At 35.7% G+C, this 21856-nt stretch overlaps 5 protein-coding genes and 1 long non-coding RNA gene across 8 annotated transcripts in view; 3 read left to right on the top strand and 3 right to left on the bottom strand.

Annotated features, from left to right (window-relative positions):
- Window positions 1-21856, top strand: part of LOC128921869 (uncharacterized) — a 103723-nt gene that overhangs the window by 78967 nt on the left and 2900 nt on the right. The window lies entirely within an intron of this gene.
- Window positions 2836-4105, top strand: LOC105210609 (uncharacterized). Its single transcript, XM_011181674.3, has 3 exons — window positions 2836-3391; window positions 3464-3578; window positions 3638-4105. Exons 1-3 carry the CDS (start codon window positions 3039-3041, stop codon window positions 3932-3934), a joined length of 765 nt encoding a protein of 254 aa, XP_011179976.1. The 5' UTR covers window positions 2836-3038; the 3' UTR covers window positions 3935-4105.
- Window positions 4314-11681, bottom strand: LOC105210610 (bleomycin hydrolase). Of its 3 annotated transcripts, none has more exons than XM_029039235.2 (8): window positions 11472-11681; window positions 6062-6243; window positions 5754-5999; window positions 5544-5681; window positions 5235-5483; window positions 4938-5164; window positions 4738-4858; window positions 4314-4677 (listed from the first exon to the last, which is right to left on the bottom strand). In XM_029039235.2, the coding sequence occupies exons 1-8, from the start codon at window positions 11524-11526 to the stop codon at window positions 4465-4467; spliced, it is 1431 nt and encodes a 476-aa protein (XP_028895068.1). In that variant the 5' UTR covers window positions 11527-11681; the 3' UTR covers window positions 4314-4464. The 3 variants fall into 3 exon arrangements, with proteins under 3 accessions (XP_028895068.1, XP_011179977.1, XP_011179978.1); XM_011181675.3 differs by lacking the exon at window positions 11472-11681 and adding an exon at window positions 8990-9215 and having other exon boundaries at window positions 6062-6372; XM_011181676.3 differs by lacking the exon at window positions 11472-11681 and adding an exon at window positions 8990-9215.
- Window positions 9650-11434, top strand: LOC105210611 (uncharacterized). The gene has a single exon (XM_011181677.3). It carries the CDS (start codon window positions 9796-9798, stop codon window positions 11038-11040), a length of 1245 nt encoding a protein of 414 aa, XP_011179979.1. The 5' UTR covers window positions 9650-9795; the 3' UTR covers window positions 11041-11434.
- On the bottom strand, window positions 11836-13151 carry LOC105210658 (uncharacterized). Its single transcript, XM_029039244.2, has 2 exons — window positions 12953-13151; window positions 11836-12861 (listed from the first exon to the last, which is right to left on the bottom strand). The coding sequence occupies exons 1-2, from the start codon at window positions 13091-13093 to the stop codon at window positions 12376-12378; spliced, it is 627 nt and encodes a 208-aa protein (XP_028895077.1). The 5' UTR covers window positions 13094-13151; the 3' UTR covers window positions 11836-12375.
- LOC105210613 (U4/U6.U5 tri-snRNP-associated protein 2) lies at window positions 13018-15445 on the bottom strand. The gene is made up of 4 exons (XM_011181678.3): window positions 15262-15445; window positions 15112-15195; window positions 13894-15049; window positions 13018-13826 (listed from the first exon to the last, which is right to left on the bottom strand). Exons 1-4 carry the CDS (start codon window positions 15272-15274, stop codon window positions 13580-13582), a joined length of 1500 nt encoding a protein of 499 aa, XP_011179980.1. The 5' UTR covers window positions 15275-15445; the 3' UTR covers window positions 13018-13579.

Raw genomic sequence — 21856 nt, 5'->3', positions numbered from 1 at the left:
AGGGTGGTGATATTTTATTGTATTTTTTAATGAAAAATAATTGTGCTCACGGGTTAACTCATTCCCTTCCATTGTAGTCGCTTGGGTACAGAGAAAAAATATTTTTTTTTTTTGTTTTAACAATGGGATCGAATGGGGTTTCTGTACCCGAGCGAGTATAATGGGAGGGAATGGGTTAAGGTAAAAATCAAAATATATTTAGGTTAGGTTGTAAGGCTGTTTCCCAAAGGGAAACACAGGTAGACTTTAAAATGTAGTCCTTTGTGAAGCCTGGATCCCCCTTAGATTAACAATTAGGAGTCGACAAAGCGCCCTGAACCTACTACAAATCTGCAGAGATTTTTAACTTCTATATTCGCTATTTCGCGTGCCTGCTCTAAAAAGTGAGATCCAAGAAATCTCTTTCTTGATCTCGCAAAGACGGGACATTCCACAAGAAAGTGATGAGACGATTCCACCTCATCCTTCTCCATGCAGCTTCACTGCTAGCGTCCGGTAAGATTTTTAACCTTGCATTTGAAAATACATTTGATAATAAAAATGTTCAGAATCACAGGTTTAAGGAACCCTCTTTTATAATATTTTTTAAAAATTCCGAATCATCTGAAACTTTCACCTTTCGTTCATAGAAGTTTGCATTGTGGGAAAAGTGTCAAACCCGGTTGATAACCATGGTCTTTTTTCCATGTTCCATAAGTTCCAAGCTACTTACTGATCTCTAGCTTAGAATAACACCAAAAATATTAATTATATTAATATTGCATATGGATTCTTCTAAAAAGGGGCAATAAATACTTTGGTACCACTCATTTTTGGGTGATCTTTTATAACTCACAAACTGCTTAACCAGCCGTTCTCACTACATTATTTTTCATTAATAGCCCAATCCAAATCAATTAAATTTTTTTCATATATTTTCATCCTTCCTGCTGAGTTCAACCCATACGTATCAATATCCACGCCTTTACATTGATAATATCCGGTTTGCCGGCGGAAAAGAACATAATTTGCAAATCCAAATAATATCTTGAAAGTTTTATGGGGTCTCTCGTAATTAATGATAACATGCCAACACTTTCTATTACTGGATTATTAATCATTTGATGCTCATACTGCACAGTTTCGCATTCTACCACATTCAGTAATAAATAGCGCCTTGGTTTATATTCAATCAAAGAAACAAAAAACAAAATACGAGAAATACGAGTTAAAAATAATTTCCATTATATTAAGGTTGAGACTTCCTTTCATTTTTTAATGACCTTCTCTAGTCTCTAGTTAACTATTATATATAAAAACAAGTATGTTTCCTTTGATGAAATGGCGTCAATTTCTTTAGAGGTTCTTGAAATTTAATATTTATATTCCATTTCTAATTTTGTGTAATAGTTTGTCAAAATCATTTTTTTTTAATTTCATTTAACAATTAATTATTTTTTAAATTTTTTTTATTCCAACAACAATTTCTACAACAACATTTTCTTCTGCTTTCCCACATTTTATTAATTGGGATTGAGCACTTGTCATGCATTTGTCACTTGCTAATTCACCATTCGTCATTGTCCAAATATCGCGTCATCAGTGCGAAAGTAAACTTTCAAGTATTTTATTTACCTATCTTATCAAATGCAAATATGTATGTTTTACAGTACCATATATCGATACAAAACAATCCATACAATTATTTAAACTTTGAAGTAATAAAAGCGTAATCTAATCTAACCAAAAATTAGTGCTAATCTCAAAAGTTAGAAGGGTCTTCATTTCATTGCTATTTCACTTTACCGTCACTAATGCTGAATAACTTTTTTACACTTTTAATTATTAAAATTTTTATAAAAGTGCATTTGATATACATATATTAGTTTTTACACGATTTAAAGCCACGACATATTATCAAATGTATGATGGTTGAAATCCTATTGTTTTAATCCATATCTATCGATCTTTTTGTATTCCCTTTATCCTAAGAAACAGCAAATTACAAATCGTAGAAAATACAACTAAATTTATATTTCATTTGAAATTATTTCGTTGCTCGAAATCTATTTACCTATTCTATTTTATACGAATATAGCTCTAAAGAATCCCTCACTCAGTCTAACTGTTCTTATGGAAGATATTTCATCTGCTATGTTCTCAATCGAAGTCAAATTGTGAGTCGGAAATTAAAATAATACCAAAATGATAATGGCAGGCTCAAAAGAGGGGAATTTCAATTATTTTTTTGGTATCACAAACCTATGTAAAAGGAGTCCTTGATATATTATTATTCGGATAGACTAAAAATATTTGGATATGGTATACCTTTTATATAATTGCAGCTAGTCAGCGTATCACTTTGTGACATTCTTGCACTATTGAGGATTTTTTTCCTGAGATTTATAAGAGAATGTTTCCTAGGAACTTGTGGGAGATTTAAATTTCCGTTATAGAGAAAGATGTGTGGATTTTTTACGAAAGTTACGTGTGGTTTGGGTTTCCATGCCTGCTACGTTTTGTTTCGATGACATCTTGAGTAATGCACTTTAAAATGAATTATGTTGTGTTCAGATTCGAATGTCTATATATTATAAATATACATGTTCATATTGTAAACCACCTTTCTCTTTCTCCTTCGTTTGCTTATATCCGCCTAAACTATTTGTGAAATAAATATTATTATATAAAGCTTCCGAGGTGACCGTCTTTAGCCGGATATATAAATTTTTGTACATATTTGTAATCCTATGTCGTTTACGTAAACCCGAATATAGTCTTTTATATTTCCATAAAATAATAATTTTGCCTCAATTCTAAATAAATATATATAAATTTTCTGTTTTTAAACATACCGTTCATTCCTGCGCCTCATATCCGCTCCAAGTTATCAAATCCACATTGGCATTTTTCTTTTATCCACAATCCACAAAATGACATTTGCAAACAGCTGTTCGAAATCTTTGTTTACATGGTGAAAAAGTAACAAATTGCCGATTCAGTCTACTGCTTCATTAGTTATAACCAAAAAATTTTGTATTAAACACATAAAGAGCATAATGACATTTCTATTATGTGTAAGTGATTTATCAAAACACCAGGAATTTAAAGAAATTGATACAAATAACAATGTGAAAACACTGCCAAGAAAAATGCTTTGGGATCGCGTAATATCCTTGCGTACAAACAATCAAACACCAAATGCAGACAAAGCATGTAAAGATAAGCAACAACGTTCACTAAAGCGTTTATATATCGAGATTGATGGTATCAATGCCTACTATCTCTTGCGTGAGTTACAACAATTGACACAACTGCGTCTACAATTGCACACGAATCCTGCAATGCGTGGCGTTGATATATTCTGGTTACAATTGATACCACCAACAAAGGAAGTGATCGACTACAAATGGTGAGAAAATTATTTGCATTGCCGTTCTATTGCTTTAATAACTACATATTTTAAACTTTGTATGGAAAATAGGAATCGTATTCTATCGCACACACTGTGGGAACACATCGAAGTTGAATATCTAATGTCCTGGTTATCTACGCTTGGTGGCGGTTACTCTGCACTTGGAGAACAATTCAGCAAATGTGTAGGTTTCCAGTAATGAATTTGTGTTCCAATTAAATAACCATGCTTTTCACTCACTAGGCAGAGGTTGCCGGTAAAATATCTTTACGTCAATTCAATATTGGTCTACGACTTGGTGATCCATTCCTACAATCCAGATGCAAGTTATATTACAGCATTTCACTGATACAAACTGGTCAGCTCAGAAAGGCTAAATATATCATACGTGAACAGTACAAGTTTGCCAGAAAACAAAAGGAATTCGACGGTCGTTTGGTAAAAATGTGTCACGGTATATGGCAACGTCTGCAATACGAATACGGTTTGCGTTTAAATAGTAAGAAAAATACCACAGAGTCGGTTTTAGCGAAGAAATGACATTTCAATAGTTAATAAATATGTAACGGATGCTATAGGATTTTCTGTCCAGTTAAAGATATCATACTTGTATTCTTTTAAAGCAATGCTTCTATGGAGAGCTTGTATAAATATGTGATATGTTAAATTGGCAAAAATAAAGTGGGACATATTTCTGTACGGATTCATTAATGCTTTGTATAAAAAAAAAAGATTTTTTTAGGATTACTCGCAGAAGTAATGCATAATTGTTCAACAATATGTGCAGCTAGAAGTTCGCGGTTTTATATCCAACAATAGTGCTCGAAATTTCATTAATTTGTCTAAAGATAGATAGAGATAATGGTGACATCTTTTTTTTAAATCTTCAAATCCACATAAATGTCAATAAGACAAGATCTTTTATTTTGAATTATGTTTAAACAGGAGTTTATTTATTTTGCATTATTTGACGATTGTACACAAACGTATTTAATATATATTTATGTAATTATGTATATATATATATATATGTATAAAAGTATTACGTATTTGTTTCAGGTGTATGTATATTAAGCTAGGGTGCCCATTGGGTCCCAAGCAGGAAGCACAATTGGTTCCATGTCAAAAACTTTAAGGATTTCGGGTGGTACGAATGACTTGTCGATTACAACTTCGAAACCGAATTCCTTAAACCATTCAGCGGTCATAACCAAATAACCTTTTTCGCCACGGTCTTCACCCCAAGAGTTTTCAACACGCAATTTCTTTACTTCACCATTTTCCTAGAGAGAAAATTTTACAAATTAGTACAAATTTAATAGTTAAAAAAATATTTAACTGACATCAAGTGAAACTGCAGTAAATAACATGGCATGTGTCATGGCTGATTCTCCAAAAATTAGGCGATCCGCCTTCGATAAAGGCGTTTGAATATCAACATCAAAGACTAATTTAAAGTCATGCCTGTTAGAAAAGTTAAAAAAACGCATTATAAATATAAATTTAAAATTATTACAATATTTTGTAAAGCTTGTATACTAACACATTCAAATCTTCAATGCCCTGCTTTGATGCAAAGCGTTTACTGACTTCACAACCAAACCAAACAGCCTCACCGGCTTTTAAACTTTCAGCTACCAGCTGCAGTAGTTTCTCAACCGGTTGATTATTATAAAGCACTGGGCGGCCACCCACAACATTACCAAGACAATCAACTGTATACGTTTGGTCGTAATAACTGGATGGGCGTGGATCATTTACTAAGCAAACCTGCCAATTAAGTTAATTACAAAAATACATAAACTACCTTAAAATCGTTAACGAGCAAAGCGAATATCACCTTATTTTCCACATTAAATACATCTCTAACATATTTTTCATAGAACTCCAACGGCGTCACTGGACCAATTGATTTATAAGCTTTGGATTTGTCATAATACTCCCAGGTGAAGCGTTCTGAGGGAATGCCCAAACATATGCCAACTATCTTATAGATACTGGCCATCATATCTTCAATCTTTTGAGAAACCTCTTCCTCGGTAGGATTTTTAGCCAAAAGATCACGTAAAACTTTGGCATATTCACGTAGCTGAAAGACAGAAAAACAAATTGATTAACTGTTTCATTAACGTTTTCAAAGCATATTCACCTTGCTCTTTAATATGGCATTCATGCGCATGCTCGCCTCACAACTGTAAGTCTCTGGAAAACATTTCTTTGGCATTAAACCATGTTTGGTTATTAAATTAACTAACATATCCCATTGGCCGCCATCTGAGGTTGGGTCCTGATAAACGAAGAACGCATAAATAATTAAACTCGCTAGAGTCATATATTATATATAATAACAAAAACCTACATTTAATAAAAATGACACTAAACGACCGTCCACAACTTCATTGCGTCTCGCCGTCTTTACAATATTATTGAGAAAATAATTGCAACGCTCAATTTTGTCCCAATAGAAAAGGTAGCCCTGAGAAAATTCAAATTCATCTATATTTAAACTTTTCATAAATGGCAGGCGTATGCAATTCAGTGCAGCAAAAAGCCAACATCGGCCGGAACTCTTTTGATTGGTAATCGGTTTGCCTTCGCTTTCCACCTGAAACATACAATAAATAATAATTTAAAAAAATTATAAATTTGCATACAGTACACGCTTACCTTGTAAGTAAATATATGATTGGTATTTTCGAGGGATTTGCGCGATAGGCACACATCAAATGGGTCCACTCGCGAGCAGACATTCTGTGCAAGAATGTTCTTCGGTTCGCTGTAGAAATCCTTACGCCATTTTTCCAGTTTCTGCGGCGTAATCGCATTTGGATTGCTGGTAGTGGTGTTGGCTGGAAATAGAGTTGCGGCAGTTGAGTAATTTGCACGAGTGCCGAATAGTTTGTATTTGTAAATAGATATGGACGGTAAACGGTTTGACAGGTGTTGACGTCGTATCGAAGAAGTAAAACGTAGTGCAACTACATATGTATATGGATCACCCCCCCGAACAAACGGCGAACCCATACATTCGCCAACCCATTGATGGCAAACACATTTTCAAGCATTTAGCAATGCATAATTTTGAATATAAAAATAAACAAAAAAAAAACACGTATTTGTAAAAGTTTAAACGTCAAATTGGCTATGGTTGAGTGATAAGCGTAGAAAAGTTGGAAAAGCGACAATTTTGGCTGTGTTTGCCATAATCTTTGTTCATACATACATACATACATAAAACTTGGATGGTACATTCATATGATATATGTATGTATGTACATAAAAACATACGTAAATACATACATACATGTACATATATGTCTATTGGTTTGTGCAACTCGTTATTTCATTTTCATTTTATGTTTATTCTTAACTTCTTGTTTGTCTTCACTCATGTCACATGCAAATGTGCAATGGTGGAGGTCAATAAACTTACAAGACATAAATTGTGGCACAAATTTTGGAATTTCAAAATCCCAAGGTCATTTCGCTTTTGTGCTTATGGAGAGCAATGTAAATATTTTCTTTGGCATTAGTGTTTGTGCAGCAGTTAAGCCTTTTAGCTTATTCTGTTGTTGTGAATGTATGAATACGTCTGATATGTTGGTGTATTAGCGTTGCAGTTAAAATGATATTTGTTATAGGCTTTAATACTATGGCTGATTATTATCTATAAAACATTGTAGATAGGGCGTAGAGATTACAGATTGCTGATAAAACATTAGTAGCAGAAAATTAATATGCAAGGGATGTTAGTAATTCGTTGATATAGAAAATGTTTCCTAAACAATTTACTTAATCTTATCTGAACTGCATTTTGTCTGTACTCATAAAATAATATGTGTTTAAATATTTAACATGTATGCACACAAGCAGTTCTTAAACACATAATAAGTATTTAATATTCGTCAAATTTTCGAGTTGTCTGAATGTGTTACAGGAATCAACATTTTCTATTCATAGATATAAAATAATGTAGTATATGCATCAACTAAAATTCCATACAGAACTACCCTTTTCTAAAATCAGTTTAATTAAAAATATTGCGCCATAACATTATTTGCTGAAAAATATTTAAATTATGACTGGATAACCACTAAGTAATAAACGTGCATATACTATATACATGGAATAGGCAAGTGCCCTAAGTGAATACTACAGTCATAAAATGTGATGAAATCTTAAAATGCATTGTGGGATGACATTAGCACCGCCAATTAACATTGCTCACAAAATCGGCGCTTTTTATATCTACAAAAACCCACGCTCATTTATTTATAAAGAAAAATTTCCACAATATAGAGAAGTAATTTGTGTAAAAAATAAATTGCAAAACAATAATCTAGCAAAGGTTTGCGAAGATTTTTTAATGAATTATTTCTAAAATCCATAAATTGTAGCCAGTGCATACAAGTAGCGATAAACAAGTCAGCAGCTGGAAGAAAATTAATAGAACGGGCATATGAATGACAAACAATACACCAACACAACAATACAAATAAAACAATAAGTAAATGAATGGAACGGTATTGCACAAACTTAATATGCAAAAATATAGTATAAACAGCTACAGAGTAGGGCGTTGCATACCAATCGATCAGTTCGACAGTTCGTGTTTTATCAATAGTTTATTTTGACAACATGGCGTGGAAATAACAGATGCAATCACCAACAATACGAAATAACAACCAAACATAATAAAAATAAATAAAATTAAGCGCTAGTGGCGACAAGACCGCAACGTATTGATTGTAAATACCAGTACCGAAAATTGTGCTTCAATTGTCGTTTCCACCACCGCTGCCGGTTGAAATTCGACATGGGTATGTTTATAGTTATATTGCCGCCGAGTGCAACCGTTACAAATGAAAACCAGTTTTTTGATTTGCACGTCAATATCAGAAAAGCAAAGCAATAAGAAAGAAAAAGTCATAAATACTGCAAAATCGGGCAGTAGAGTGCTCCCAAACCGTGATCGTACAGCTATAATGGAGGCAGCAAGACAAAATATAAAAACAAAAGTGAGTAAACAAAGGGTTCCGAACGAGTTGTATACATAATATGTATGCTCGTATGTGTAGTGAATGAATATGGTTGCACCCGTCAGTTGGGAATGATTTTTGTACGTAGTGCCAGCCAGCAAGCGGGGGGTGTGGCTGCTGAACAAAGAGCCAGCAAGAAAACAGTTGGCGTCGCTAAGCTGGCTGAAATTGGCTCTTCAGTGTACACGTTACCAACACTATCAAAACCGCTGCTGTTTTTGTCGATGTCATCGTCTTGAAAAGTCATCTAAGCAAAGCGCTACGCAGAATGGAAAGAAATTAATGAAACACATATACACATATAAGTAAAAAGAAAGAAATGCGGGCGCAAGGTACAGCGGAAGCAACGTAAAAGACAAATCACTTCGCGAAATTTCAGTGAAATTTTACTTTCAATATCCAGCATTGCTACTTTCATTTTCATGGCGCCTTACTTGTAAGCAAAAACAAAAGGATATTATTTTCAATATACGCCTTTCTTTTCCCTTTAATTAGATTTACGTGTGTGTATATGATTTCATAATGTGCTTAATTAATAGCACACTAATTTACTTACACATTTTCCTTTTTTGTTTGGATATAATATAAGACGTTTAACTTAGTAAAAGAAATATGTTATAACTGTTAAGTAAATGCACTTTTAGCTTAGTAATTTTCGGGCTAACACCAAAACGGGGAATACAAATAAAAAGAAATAAATCACTTTTACTTCCACGATAAGCAAGTCAACAACAAAACGAGTTGCGCGACCGAAAACGACACAACAATGGGCCAAAGAAACTCCAAAATATATACACTTTGACAACGGCGGCTGCACCAGTAGTGCATGCTAAAATTTTTCCCGGAAAGGGGAAAAATTAGTATTTAATTTGATTAAAAAACATACTTAATTTCCAAAATCTAGTCTTATAGTAATAATATATTTAAATAACGCATATCTGCTTATAATATCGAGTCGTGATTCCATTAGAAATAATTCAAATTATTTGTTCAAACATATATTTTTAGATTTACATTAAAGACCACTTTATTTTTAGATAAAAAAAAAACAATCTATTATTTAAATTAAAATTTCTCAAAATATTAGGTGCATTAAAATATTAAATTGTAAAATATTTTTTACTTTAACTGTGCGGCAACATTAATTATTTTGTCACAACACTGACATTTCATAAAATATGACAGCAAATGTCATTGAAAACGCGAAATTGCATTTTTGGCATTGTAAAGCGCGAGTTGTAGAAAAAAAAGTAAACGTAAACAATTCGTCTGTCAAATTCATAGAATAAATAGCAATTGTATCAAATATATTTTTATTAATTAATGTCTCGAAATTGTTATTTGTAAAGTCGTTTGCAGAGCATGTCTCTGCGGTACGTTTGTGTGGAGGTGCGCCATAATCTGCGTTGTGCCAATGTATTCCTTCAGTTTGACCACAGCCTCACCGAAACGGAATTTTTAAAAATTGTAGTGGAAAACGATGCGCTGACCTTCCGAGAATACTCCACAGCGACACGTGTGGCACTTGGTAATTTTTTTACGGCGGAAGCGCGTACTATAAGTAACTTGACTGTGGAAGAGTGTAATGCCAGTTTTCGTTTAACCATAACCAATGAACCTGCCCAAGTTTCTACGGATAATCCAGCAAATCGAATGGATAATAAAAAAAAAATCTATATAACTCCAAAACCAAATGTAGAAGAAGGCAGCCAGCAAATAGTTTTATGCAAGAATTGCAAATGTGAACTGAGCACACCACTTAAATGCCAAAGAGTTAGGGAATTTCCATCCGGTTCAATAGACGTGAATGAATTTTTTTGTCATCATGGACCGAAATTTGATGAAGTATTGGTGCCGCAACTTACAGACTTCTTTTATGGCTTCCAATTTGTTGTACTTAATTCGGAGCTGGTAAAGCAGCAGGTTAAAATGAAGGACCAGCATGTTTACTGTCGACGTTGTTTGCAGTACCTGGGCGAAAATATACTCAACGATAATGCAGTGAGATTGTGGATGGACACATTACTCTTAAAATGCCAAGAGAATGATAAGGATGGTGTATTAATAAATATTGTTAACGCGAAAGTCACACCAACATGTCAGCTTTTGCATAAAATAATCGACGATACCGATGTGGTTGGGGAACCATTGTTGCAACAGCTACATTTTTGCAAAGTTTTATTGGAAGCCACATTTCCGAGCCGAAAACGTAAATATCTGCTATTGCAAGTGTTGGAGAAACAATTGCAGGTGCTGCGTAACACAAAGCCATTGGCGCATGGTAGCAATAATAATAATAATGTTTTGCAAGTGCAACTTGAGCAGGGCAAAAGTTTTAAATTACTTTACAGACTGTTAGATGAAACCGAAGATGAAGGTGGAGGTGAGCACAAAATGGGTGATACTAGCAGTGCAGGTAGCGTTAGCAGCGATAGCATACTACTGAAAAGCTGGAAAGAGGACATGTCTATACATGTACTAAGAGTATCGCCTACACTCTTTAGCACACTATTGGAGGAGTTGGACGAAAATGCTTTATTGCTTCCAGAATTGTACCGTTATACGCACGACCATTTTCAACTCAGTTATATATTCTATGAAAATTAAATAACGATTTGTTTCGAAAGGTTACCGTGGACCGCAAATATTGTGTAATTACAATGGCTCCATTGAAATATCGTGTAATGGGTCAATTTATGTATATAGTTATATACTTGTTTATTTATATTCGAGAACTTGCAATACGCTTACTTGTCTAAGTTTGTAATTAACATTTAACTAGTATGATTTGTCTTTAATTTAAATCCTTATAGAGAATCAGGAGGGTATAATTTTAATTGCAACAATTTAAGATACTTGATAAGTTTTACTCTATAACATTAATTATTCATAATTCCCCGATATATTTAAAGGCAATGATATTTTGTTCCTGCCAAAGCTAAAACGAAAACTAATGGAATGCTAATAAAAAATTAAATGCTCGAAGAAATTACAGTTCAAATGTACAATTCTTTGCTTTCATAAATTAATATGCTCACATTCACAAACATGATGTTTCGCCGAAGTCGCTGGATCACCACCACCAGTTTGCATGACTTTTGTTTTTATAGTTTGTTCTCGTATGACAGTATTTGGAAATATACGCGATTCCTTCAAGCAATTACGGAAAATTGTAAAATACCGAAATCGTTTATGCGCGAATATGTTTGCAAAGTTTGTCGACAAAATTGTAAACAATGAAAATTAGTAAATTCAAGAATTCGGTATACAAATGAAGTGCCGTCAAGAGTTTTTTAAATTTCAAACCATTAGCTTTCATCACAATTCAATCATTATAAGTGTTTATGCTTTTTTTGTTTTTGTGTTTTTTTTTTTTTGCCTTTTTTAAATGCTTAATAATATGGTATATGTTTTCGCTTAGGAATTCGGACTATAGTGTTAATGTATGTATTTTCATACTTTGGTGTCATATTTGTGTTAAACCTATTTAATTACGGGGAAGTTTACGTTTTTCTATTGTTGGTAATGGATATCTTATACAATTATTACTTCGATTTTTATTTTGCTTTTGAAGCCTTTTATTAACTAGCACATTAAATATTAATATTGCTCATGCAGACAAAATATTATTTGATCCAATGGTGTAATGTTTTTTTAACTTCTTTTTTCTGCCATAAATGCTATTTAATGTTTTTTTACTTTATCCCGGATATCCTGCACACATTTTGGTGTAGCTTTGAATAACTTACATAAAAATGAATGCTTTAAAGTCTAACTGACAATTAAAAGTGTCTGTAATTTAATGTAATATAAATAAATGATTTCCTTCGTACATCGCAACACTTTATAAGCCTAAAATGAAATGTACTAACCATTCATAAATTCCTTAATCTTTGCTAGTCTACTAGTTTGTCTGCCGTCCCTATTAATTCACTCAACACTTTACTTTGCCATACGACTCATTTGTTTTGTTTGCTCGGACATTGATATTTCCGCATTGTCGGCCTTGTTAATTAATGAATCTAATTTGTCTAAGTGTGAAGTCATTTTCTTCTGTATATCAATTTTTGCTGCCCTAATTTTCTCCGTTGGTATAATGGGTTTAATATCACTCGCATTTTCCTGATCTTTCACATCATCACCGTTATCTTCTGAAGCATTATTTATATCGGAGTCCTCCTTGTCATCATTTTGATGACCACTAATGCTGCCTCCAGTCGCGGTGGTATTACGTCGACTGGCTGTCGCTGAGGTGGAAGGTGTGCCATCTACCAAATCTACTGAGCCACGGCTAAAAATATTTGATAGACTACCACAAGCTGTTTGCTTGAAGCGATTTAACTTCTGTTGTGTAGATGATAATATCGTATTCAACTCATCTAAACGACCGCCTACATTACGCATTTGGTCTTCCTGCTGTTCTAGTAGCTAAAAATAAAATAATTTCCTTCCATATAATATATGCCTTACTAATTGTATGTATGTATGTATGTGCGTGTGTAATTTGCTGTTTCATTACCACAGCCTCGGCGGCCTCTAACTCCTCCTGTTCACGTCGCAAACGCTCAGCGCGCGCCTTCTCGAATTCCTCCTCATTAGGCTTGTCAATGCCTAACAATTCAGCCCGCATACACTCATATTCGTATGTGCCTTCAGCCATTTCGATATTGCAATTATAAATTTGATTTAATTGTGAACTCTGATGAAAATAAATCCGCGTTGTTTGCTGTCTAATGTTAGAGTGACAACCTCTATTTTGAGCAATTGGATCGATTTTTTTTTGTCGCCAAGACTCGTACACACGTAGCTGGACAAGCAAAATAGTGTGGGTAGTATAAAAAAAAAGTTTTGAAGGTGTTACAAACGTCAGTTGAACAGTAATAGATGTCGGTTGGTCAACGCATGCGCTTAAACGCTTCATTCAAATTTGATGTTTCGAAAAGGCTTAGCAATTAACGCATACATTTTTGCTTTGTTGGGAAACGAACTTAAATGTTATAAAACTAACGGTTTAAAAAACAATGTTTGGTTGCTTTTGTCTTTTTTTTTTAATTACAAAAACTTGCTAACTCAAATTAAATTTCTAAAAAATACAAATTTAATTTAATACGTTTACTTAATTAAGTAGATTTCATTGAATATTCGTTCAATCATTATTCCGTTCATAAATCTGTATATATGACTCTGTAAGTGTGATCATGGGTGGCAGAATTTCCGTTACATGCAAATCTTGCATTTCGTACCACTGTCCGTTGGCTTTATGCAAAATATGTGCACGATAAGTGCCCTTTTTCGGCTCCCCATCGTGCACAATATTCGCTACTAAATTATATTTGGTATTTTTGAGTTGTTCACGATTCTTCATTGACAAAATATCGCCAAAGTCCACGTTTCTGCAATTGGTAAATATTATACATAATTAACACTTCTCTACATTCTATAAATAATACAATTACTCACTTAATGGGAAAATTGACGATAGTGGGATTCTTCTCCAGGAAGAAGGTATTCTTCGTGAAACGTTTGATATATAGTATAATATACTGTGGCAAACGTGTGATTTCGAACCGCTTCAAAAAGTTATCTTTATACGTATTATATTCCTTTTCGGTTGTGCCATTGAATTTCGCTAGCAATTGATAGAGGTTAACTTGTGGTATGATATTTTCGCGAAATTCGTCCGTGAACAACGGTGGCGGCGGCAGATCGCAGGTAAGATACAGAAAGTTAGAATCTTCACATTTCTCCTGATATTCCTCAGTGGCTAAAAGTAACGATTTCTGCGTGTCTTCCAGCTCTACTGGGGGGATTTTGCGTGTAAAAATTTTCATTTCACCCAAAAAGATTTTGTGTATGATAGATGAATCTGGCTTTTTGTTGCCTTTCAGTGCGCGATGTAACGTGTGCAAGAACCAAGATAGAAAATCAATGGGATCACCTTGTTCCGTTATTTGAAAACTTTTATTGGACCACAACACCACGGCCTGCAACATTTCGTGCGGCGATACGTGCGCTTTGAAATTTCGCGGATTCCACATTTTACGCATAAGTTCGCCAAAACGTTGCACTAGATTAAATATAGAATCACCTGGCGGTCGTTTTATTTTCGCATAATTTTGTTCACGCAGATAGTAATCGCGTAATGGGCCCACGTGTGATAGCGCGTGCAGCACAACGTTACAGTAGTCGTTGGCTTTTATATTATTCAAACCTACAACACCGGGTAGATAAAGCGTACCGTCTACAGTGCGTGAGTATTTCGGCTCAGAGCGATCCAGCTGCCGTATATCTTTGGGTTCAAAAGTGGGGTTCAGCACATATTTGATATCGTCCAGTGATGAGTCAATAATTTCATAATTATCTGGCAGACAGTAGAAACGTAGTGTTTGTAGATTGAGAAAAACATGATGCGCCTCCGATACGGAATGTGTATAAGCGTGCGTGTTGGTGCCGCGCCCTTGGAAATATTTGCCACAAACAAGACAAGCGTAAACGTTTATGCGCGTCAGCGAGATTGAACACAATTTCTCAAAATCAAAATCTAGTAGGTGACGATTAATCGTATCCAGATATGGACAGACACGATATTTTGGATTAAATGCAGACGGTTCAAGTTCTGGAATATGTTCAATAATATTGGTAAAATGCTTAATCAAAGACGCACTGCATGGTACTTACCGTATTCATCATGCTCTTCCTTGATTTTGCCATTAGCGGCTGGCTTCTGTTCTACCTTCGGCCTTTTGGACACCGGTTCAATACCTAAAGATATCAAAATCTCATAACATAAATTTAGCCCATAATATTATATTTTAAGTTCATAATTACCATTTGTTGACATTATATTGCTTGAATCGATGTAGATTGTGGAATTGTTTATAAACTTGAAAAGTAGCGATCAGCTGTTGGCGGCCCATTGAAACGTCAACTACCAGTGTTTACCGGTTTTGAAAAACATCCCTTTAATTTTAGCGGCAAAATTGCAAAATGTGGTAAAAAGAGAATGTGGCATCTCTGTAAATTGATTTCGGATAGTGGAATATAAACCAGCAGCTAACTTATTTACAGATAAAGTGCACATTTTTTAAATTTGCTGTTGGCTATCGAAGGTATTGGCTAATAAAATGGGAATTATTACTCAAATAAGATTTATTAATTTATAAGTGATATTAAAATAGGTAATAAGGGCAATAATAAGGACAGGCTGTTTAGAAGCAAATCATTTTTTGTTACAAAAAAAAAAAAAAAATAAATTAAACATAAACCAAATTGCTTAAATTAAAAATTCTATATTTTTCGTCATTTTTTAGACATCTCGCCCATAAAGGCATTCTATATAATAAAAACGGATCGGATTAATCAGAAAATAGAGTGAGGTTATTTTTTGATACTTGCGAGACGAAGACGTGGTTTGCAATAGACGCAATCCATTCTGGTTATTTCATTATAATTATATAAATTATATCATTATATAAATTTTTATTTAGTAGAAATTATAAAATATAAGAGTTTTAAATGTGTGCATTTAAAAAAATATTAAAAATAAAATACATTTTACTCAAAATATTTTATAAATGTTATTTTTCCTTTTGAAACATTATCACAAATTAGCTGTTTTCTAGTAGAGTTTTCGTCTTCTTTGTAAATGTTATTAAAATGAGACAATTAAAATTATTGAAAAATATCCAAATCCTGGAATTTTGCTTTCAGGTTGGATGCATTTTCTTTGGCGTCACTAACACTACTACATGGTGTATACATGTTAGCGTTGCTTACTTTAGGGGTGAAAGTTTCCCTATATAATTCGCAAAAAATTGTTTTTTCTCAATAAATCGGGAACGATTAACGGGATCATTTTTAAATTAGGAATATAGTTGGAGGAAGCGTTGCCCTTTTCTATAAGGCCCCAATCTCCCCGATCGGTTCATAAATGGGGGAGTTATTCAATAAAAACCGCCGACAAAACCCTTCTACTATACGGTTCTGCGCGCCTGGTGCAAATCCTGGAATTTTGCCTTCAGGTTGGATGCATTTTCTTTGGCGTCACTAACACTACTACATGGAGTATATATGTTAGCGTTGCATACTTTAGGGGTGAATATTTCCCTATATAATTCGCAAAAAATTGGTTTTTTCTCAATAAATCGGGATCGAATAACGGGATCATTTTGAAATTTGGAATATAGTTGGAGGAAGCGCTGGCCTTTTCTATAAGGCCCCAATCTCCCCGATCGGTTCATAAATGGGGGAGTTATTCAATAAAAACCGCTGACAAAACCCCTACTATACGGTTCTGCGCGCCTGGTGCAAATCCTGGAATTTTGCTTTCAGGTTGGATGCATTTTCTTTGGCGTCACTAACACTACTACATGGAGTATACATGTTAGCGTTGCATACTTTATGGGTGAAAATTTCCCTATATAATTCGCAAAAAATTGGTTTTTTCTCAATAAATCGGGAACGAATAACGGGATCGGTTTGAAATTTGGAACATAGTTGGAGGAAGCGTTGGCCTTTTCTATAAGTCCCCAATCTCCCCGATCGGTTCATAAATGGGGGAGTTATTCACTAAAAACCGCCGGCAAAACCCCTACTATACGGTTCTGCGCGCCTGGTGCAAATCCTGGAATTTTGCTTTCAGGTTGGATGCATTTTCTTTGGCGTCACTAACACTACTACATGGTGTATACATGTTAGCGTTGCATACTTTATGGGTGAAAATTTCCCTATATAATTCGCAAAAAATTGGTTTTTTCTCAATAAATCGGGAACGAATAACGGGATCGGTTTGAAATTTGGAACATAGTTGGAGGAAGCGTTGGCCTTTTCTATAAGTCCCCAATCTCCCCGATCGGTTCATAAATGGGGGAGTTATTCAATAAAAACCGCCGGCAAAACCCCTACTATACGGTTCTGCGCGCCTGGTGCAAATCCTGGAATTTTGCCTTCAGGTTGGATGCATTTTCTTTGGCGTCACTAACACTACTACATGGAGTATACATGTTAGCGTTGCATACTTTATGGGTGAAAATTTCCCTATATAATTCGCAAAAAATTGGTTTTTTCTCAATAAATCGGGAACGAATAACGGGATCGGTTTGAAATTTGGAACATAGTTGGAGGAAGCGTTGGCCTTTTCTATAAGTCCCCAATCTCCCCGATCGGTTCATAAATGGGGGAGTTATTCAATAAAAACCGCCGGCAAAACCCCTACTATACGGTTCTGCGCGCCTGGTGCAAATCCTGGAATTTTGCTTTCAGGTTGGATGCATTTTCTTTGGCGTCACTAACACTACTACATGGAGTATACATGTTAGCGTTGCATACTTTATGGGTGAAAATTTCCCTATATAATTCGCAAAAAATTGGTTTTTTCTCAATAAATCGGGAACGAATAACGGGATCGGTTTGAAATTTGGAATATAGTTGGAGGAAGCGCTGGCCTTTTCTATAAGTCCCCAATCTCCCCGATCGGTTCATAAATGGGGGAGTTATTCAATAAAAACCGCCGGCAAAACCCCTACTATACGGTTCTGCGCGCCTGGTGCAAATCCTGGAATTTTGCTTTCAGGTTGGATGCATTTTCTTTGGCGTCACTAACACTACTACATGGAGTATACATGTTAGCGTTGCATACTTTATGGGTGAAAATTTCCCTATATAATTCGCAAAAAATTGGTTTTTTCTCAATAAATCGGGAACGAATAACGGGATCGGTTTGAAATTTGGAACATAGTTGGAGGAAGCGTTGGCCTTTTCTATAAGTCCCCAATCTCCCCGATCGGTTCATAAATGGGGGAGTTATTCAATAAAAACCGCCGGCAAAACCCCTACTATACGGTTCTGCGCGCCTGGTGCAAATCCTGGAATTTTGCTTTCAGGTTGGATGCATTTTCTTTGGCGTCACTAACACTACTACATGGAGTATACATGTTAGCGTTGCATACTTTATGGGTGAAAATTTCCCTATATAATTCGCAAAAAATTGGTTTTTTCTCAATAAATCGGGAACGAATAACGGGATCGGTTTGAAATTTGGAACATAGTTGGAGGAAGCGTTGGCCTTTTCTATAAGTCCCCAATCTCCCCGATCGGTTCATAAATGGGGGAGTTATTCAATAAAAACCGCCGGCAAAACCCCTACTATACGGTTCTGCGCGCCTGGTGCAAATCCTGGAATTTTGCTTTCAGGTTGGATGCATTTTCTTTGGCGTCACTAACACTACTACATGGAGTATACATGTTAGCGTTGCATACTTTATGGGTGAAAATTTCCCTATATAATTCGCAAAAAATTGGTTTTTTCTCAATAAATCGGGAACGAATAACGGGATCGGTTTGAAATTTGGAACATAGTTGGAGGAAGCGTTGGCCTTTTCTATAAGTCCCCAATCTCCCCGATCGGTTCATAAATGGGGGAGTTATTCACTAAAAACCGCCGGCAAAACCCCTACTATACGGTTCTGCGCGCCTGGTGCAAATCCTGGAATTTTGCTTTCAGGTTGGATGCATTTTCTTTGGCGTCACTAACACTACTACATGGTGTATACATGTTAGCGTTGCATACTTTATGGGTGAAAATTTCCCTATATAATTCGCAAAAAATTGGTTTTTTCTCAATAAATCGGGAACGAATAACGGGATCGGTTTGAAATTTGGAACATAGTTGGAGGAAGCGTTGGCCTTTTCTATAAGTCCCCAATCTCCCCGATCGGTTCATAAATGGGGGAGTTATTCAATAAAAACCGCCGGCAAAACCCCTACTATACGGTTCTGCGCGCCTGGTGCAAATCCTGGAATTTTGCCTTCAGGTTGGATGCATTTTCTTTGGCGTCACTAACACTACTACATGGAGTATACATGTTAGCGTTGCATACTTTATGGGTGAAAATTTCCCTATATAATTCGCAAAAAATTGGTTTTTTCTCAATAAATCGGGAACGAATAACGGGATCGGTTTGAAATTTGGAACATAGTTGGAGGAAGCGTTGGCCTTTTCTATAAGTCCCCAATCTCCCCGATCGGTTCATAAATGGGGGAGTTATTCAATAAAAACCGCCGGCAAAACCCCTACTATACGGTTCTGCGCGCCTGGTGCAAATCCTGGAATTTTGCTTTCAGGTTGGATGCATTTTCTTTGGCGTCACTAACACTACTACATGGAGTATACATGTTAGCGTTGCATACTTTATGGGTGAAAATTTCCCTATATAATTCGCAAAAAATTGGTTTTTTCTCAATAAATCGGGAACGAATAACGGGATCGGTTTGAAATTTGGAACATAGTTGGAGGAAGCGTTGGCCTTTTCTATAAGTCCCCAATCTCCCCGATCGGTTCATAAATGGGGGAGTTATTCAATAAAAACCGCCGGCAAAACCCCTACTATACGGTTCTGCGCGCCTGGTGCAAATCCTGGAATTTTGCTTTCAGGTTGGATGCATTTTCTTTGGCGTCACTAACACTACTACATGGAGTATACATGTTAGCGTTGCATACTTTATGGGTGAAAATTTCCCTATATAATTCGCAAAAAATTGGTTTTTTCTCAATAAATCGGGAACGAATAACGGGATCGGTTTGAAATTTGGAACATAGTTGGAGGAAGCGTTGGCCTTTTCTATAAGTCCCCAATCTCCCCGATCGGTTCATAAATGGGGGAGTTATTCAATAAAAACCGCCGGCAAAACCCCTACTATACGGTTCTGCGCGCCTGGTGCAAATCCTGGAATTTTGCTTTCAGGTTGGATGCATTTTCTTTGGCGTCACTAACACTACTACATGGAGTATACATGTTAGCGTTGCATACTTTATGGGTGAAAATTTCCCTATATAATTCGCAAAAAATTGGTTTTTTCTCAATAAATCGGGAACGAATAACGGGATCGGTTTGAAATTTGGAACATAGTTGGAGGAAGCGTTGGCCTTTTCTATAAGTCCCCAATCTCCCCGATCGGTTCATAAATGGGGGAGTTATTCAATAAAAACCGCCGGCAAAACCCCTACTATACGGTTCTGCGCGCCTGGTGCAAATCCTGGAATTTTGCTTTCAGGTTGGATGCATTTTCTTTGGCGTCACTAACACTACTACATGGAGTATACATGTTAGCGTTGCATACTTTATGGGTGAAAATTTCCCTATATAATTCGCAAAAAATTGGTTTTTTCTCAATAAATCGGGAACGAATAACGGGATCATTTTGAAATTTGGAATATAGTTGGAGGAAGCGCTGGCCTTTTCTATAAGTCCCCAATCTCCCCGATCGGTTCATAAATGGGGGAGTTATTCAATAAAAACCGCTGACAAAACCCCTACTATACGGTTCTGCGCGCCTGGTGCAAATCCTGGAATTTTGCTTTCAGGTTGGATGCATTTTCTTTGGCGTCACTAACACTACTACATGGAGTATACATGTTAGCGTTGCATAATTTATGGGTGAAAATTTCCCTATATAATTCGCAAAAAATTGGTTTTTTCTCAATAAATCGGGAACGAATAACGGGATCGGTTTGAAATTTGGAACATAGTTGGAGGAAGCGTTGGCCTTTTCTATAAGTCCCCAATCTCCCCGATCGGTTCATAAATGGGGGAGTTATTCAATAAAAACCGCTGACAAAACCCCTACTATACGGTTCTGCGCGCCTGGTGCAAATCCTGGAATTTTGCTTTCAGGTTGGATGCATTTTCTTTGGCGTCACTAACACTACTACATGGAGTATACATGTTAGCGTTGCATAATTTATGGGTGAAAATTTCCCTATATAATTCGCAAAAAATTGGTTTTTTCTCAATAAATCGGGAACGAATAACGGGATCGGTTTGAAATTTGGAATATAGTTGGAGGAAGCGCTGGCCTTTTCTATAAGTCCCCAATCTCCCCGATCGGTTCATAAATGGGGGAGTTATTCAATAAAAACCGCTGACAAAACCCCTACTATACGGTTCTGCGCGCCTGGTGCAAATCCTGGAATTTTGCTTTCAGGTTGGATGCATTTTCTTTGGCGTCACTAACACTACTACATGGAGTATACATGTTAGCGTTGCATACTTTATGGGTGAAAATTTTCCTATATAATTCGCAAAAAATTGGTTTTTTCTCAATAAATCGGGAACGAATAACGGGATCGGTTTGAAATTTGGAACATGGTTGGAGGAAGCGTTGCTCTTTTCTATAAGTCCCCAATCTCCCCGATCGGTTCATAAATGGGGGAGTTATTCAATAAAAACCGCTGACAAAACCCCTACTATACGGTTCTGCGCGCCTGGTGCAAATCCTGGAATTTTGCTTTCAGGTTGGATGCATTTTCTTTGGCGTCACTAACACTACTACATGGAGTATACATGTTAGCGTTGCATAATTTATGGGTGAAAATTTCCCTATATAATTCGCAAAAAATTGGTTTTTTCTCAATAAATCGGGAACG

Source organism: Zeugodacus cucurbitae, chromosome 5, assembly GCF_028554725.1.
Source record: "Zeugodacus cucurbitae isolate PBARC_wt_2022May chromosome 5, idZeuCucr1.2, whole genome shotgun sequence".
Lineage (NCBI taxonomy): Eukaryota > Metazoa > Arthropoda > Insecta > Diptera > Tephritidae > Zeugodacus > Zeugodacus cucurbitae.
This window is presented reverse-complemented; position numbering and strand designations above follow the sequence as displayed.

Bases quoted from the DNA above. Each gene is read 5' to 3' on its own strand.
- LOC105210611 (XM_011181677.3), top strand. From the start codon at position 9,796: ATGTCTCTGCGGTACGTTTGTGTGGAGGTGCGCCATAATCTGCGTTGT.
- LOC105210613 (XM_011181678.3), bottom strand. The intron at 15,050-15,111 runs GTAAGTACCATG...AACATATTCCAG, and splicing joins GGAAGAGCATGATGAATACG to AACTTGAACCGTCTGCATTT. The intron at 13,827-13,893 runs GTGAGTAATTGT...TACCAATTGCAG, and splicing joins ATCGTCAATTTTCCCATTAA to AAACGTGGACTTTGGCGATA.
- LOC105210658 (XM_029039244.2), bottom strand. From the start codon at position 13,093: ATGGCTGAAGGCACATACGAATATGAGTGTATGCGGGCTGAATTGTTA. The intron at 12,862-12,952 runs GTAATGAAACAG...TTTTATTTTTAG, and splicing joins TAGAGGCCGCCGAGGCTGTG to CTACTAGAACAGCAGGAAGA.
- LOC105210610 (XM_011181675.3), bottom strand. The intron at 4,859-4,937 runs GTTAGTATACAA...CTTTTCTAACAG, and splicing joins GGCATTGAAGATTTGAATGT to GCATGACTTTAAATTAGTCT. The intron at 4,678-4,737 runs GTCAGTTAAATA...TTTTCTCTCTAG, and splicing joins TTACTGCAGTTTCACTTGAT to GAAAATGGTGAAGTAAAGAA.
- LOC105210609 (XM_011181674.3), top strand. From the start codon at position 3,039: ATGACATTTCTATTATGTGTAAGTGATTTATCAAAACACCAGGAATTT. The intron at 3,392-3,463 runs GTGAGAAAATTA...TATGGAAAATAG, and splicing joins GAAGTGATCGACTACAAATG to GAATCGTATTCTATCGCACA. The intron at 3,579-3,637 runs GTAGGTTTCCAG...TTCACTCACTAG, and splicing joins GAGAACAATTCAGCAAATGT to GCAGAGGTTGCCGGTAAAAT.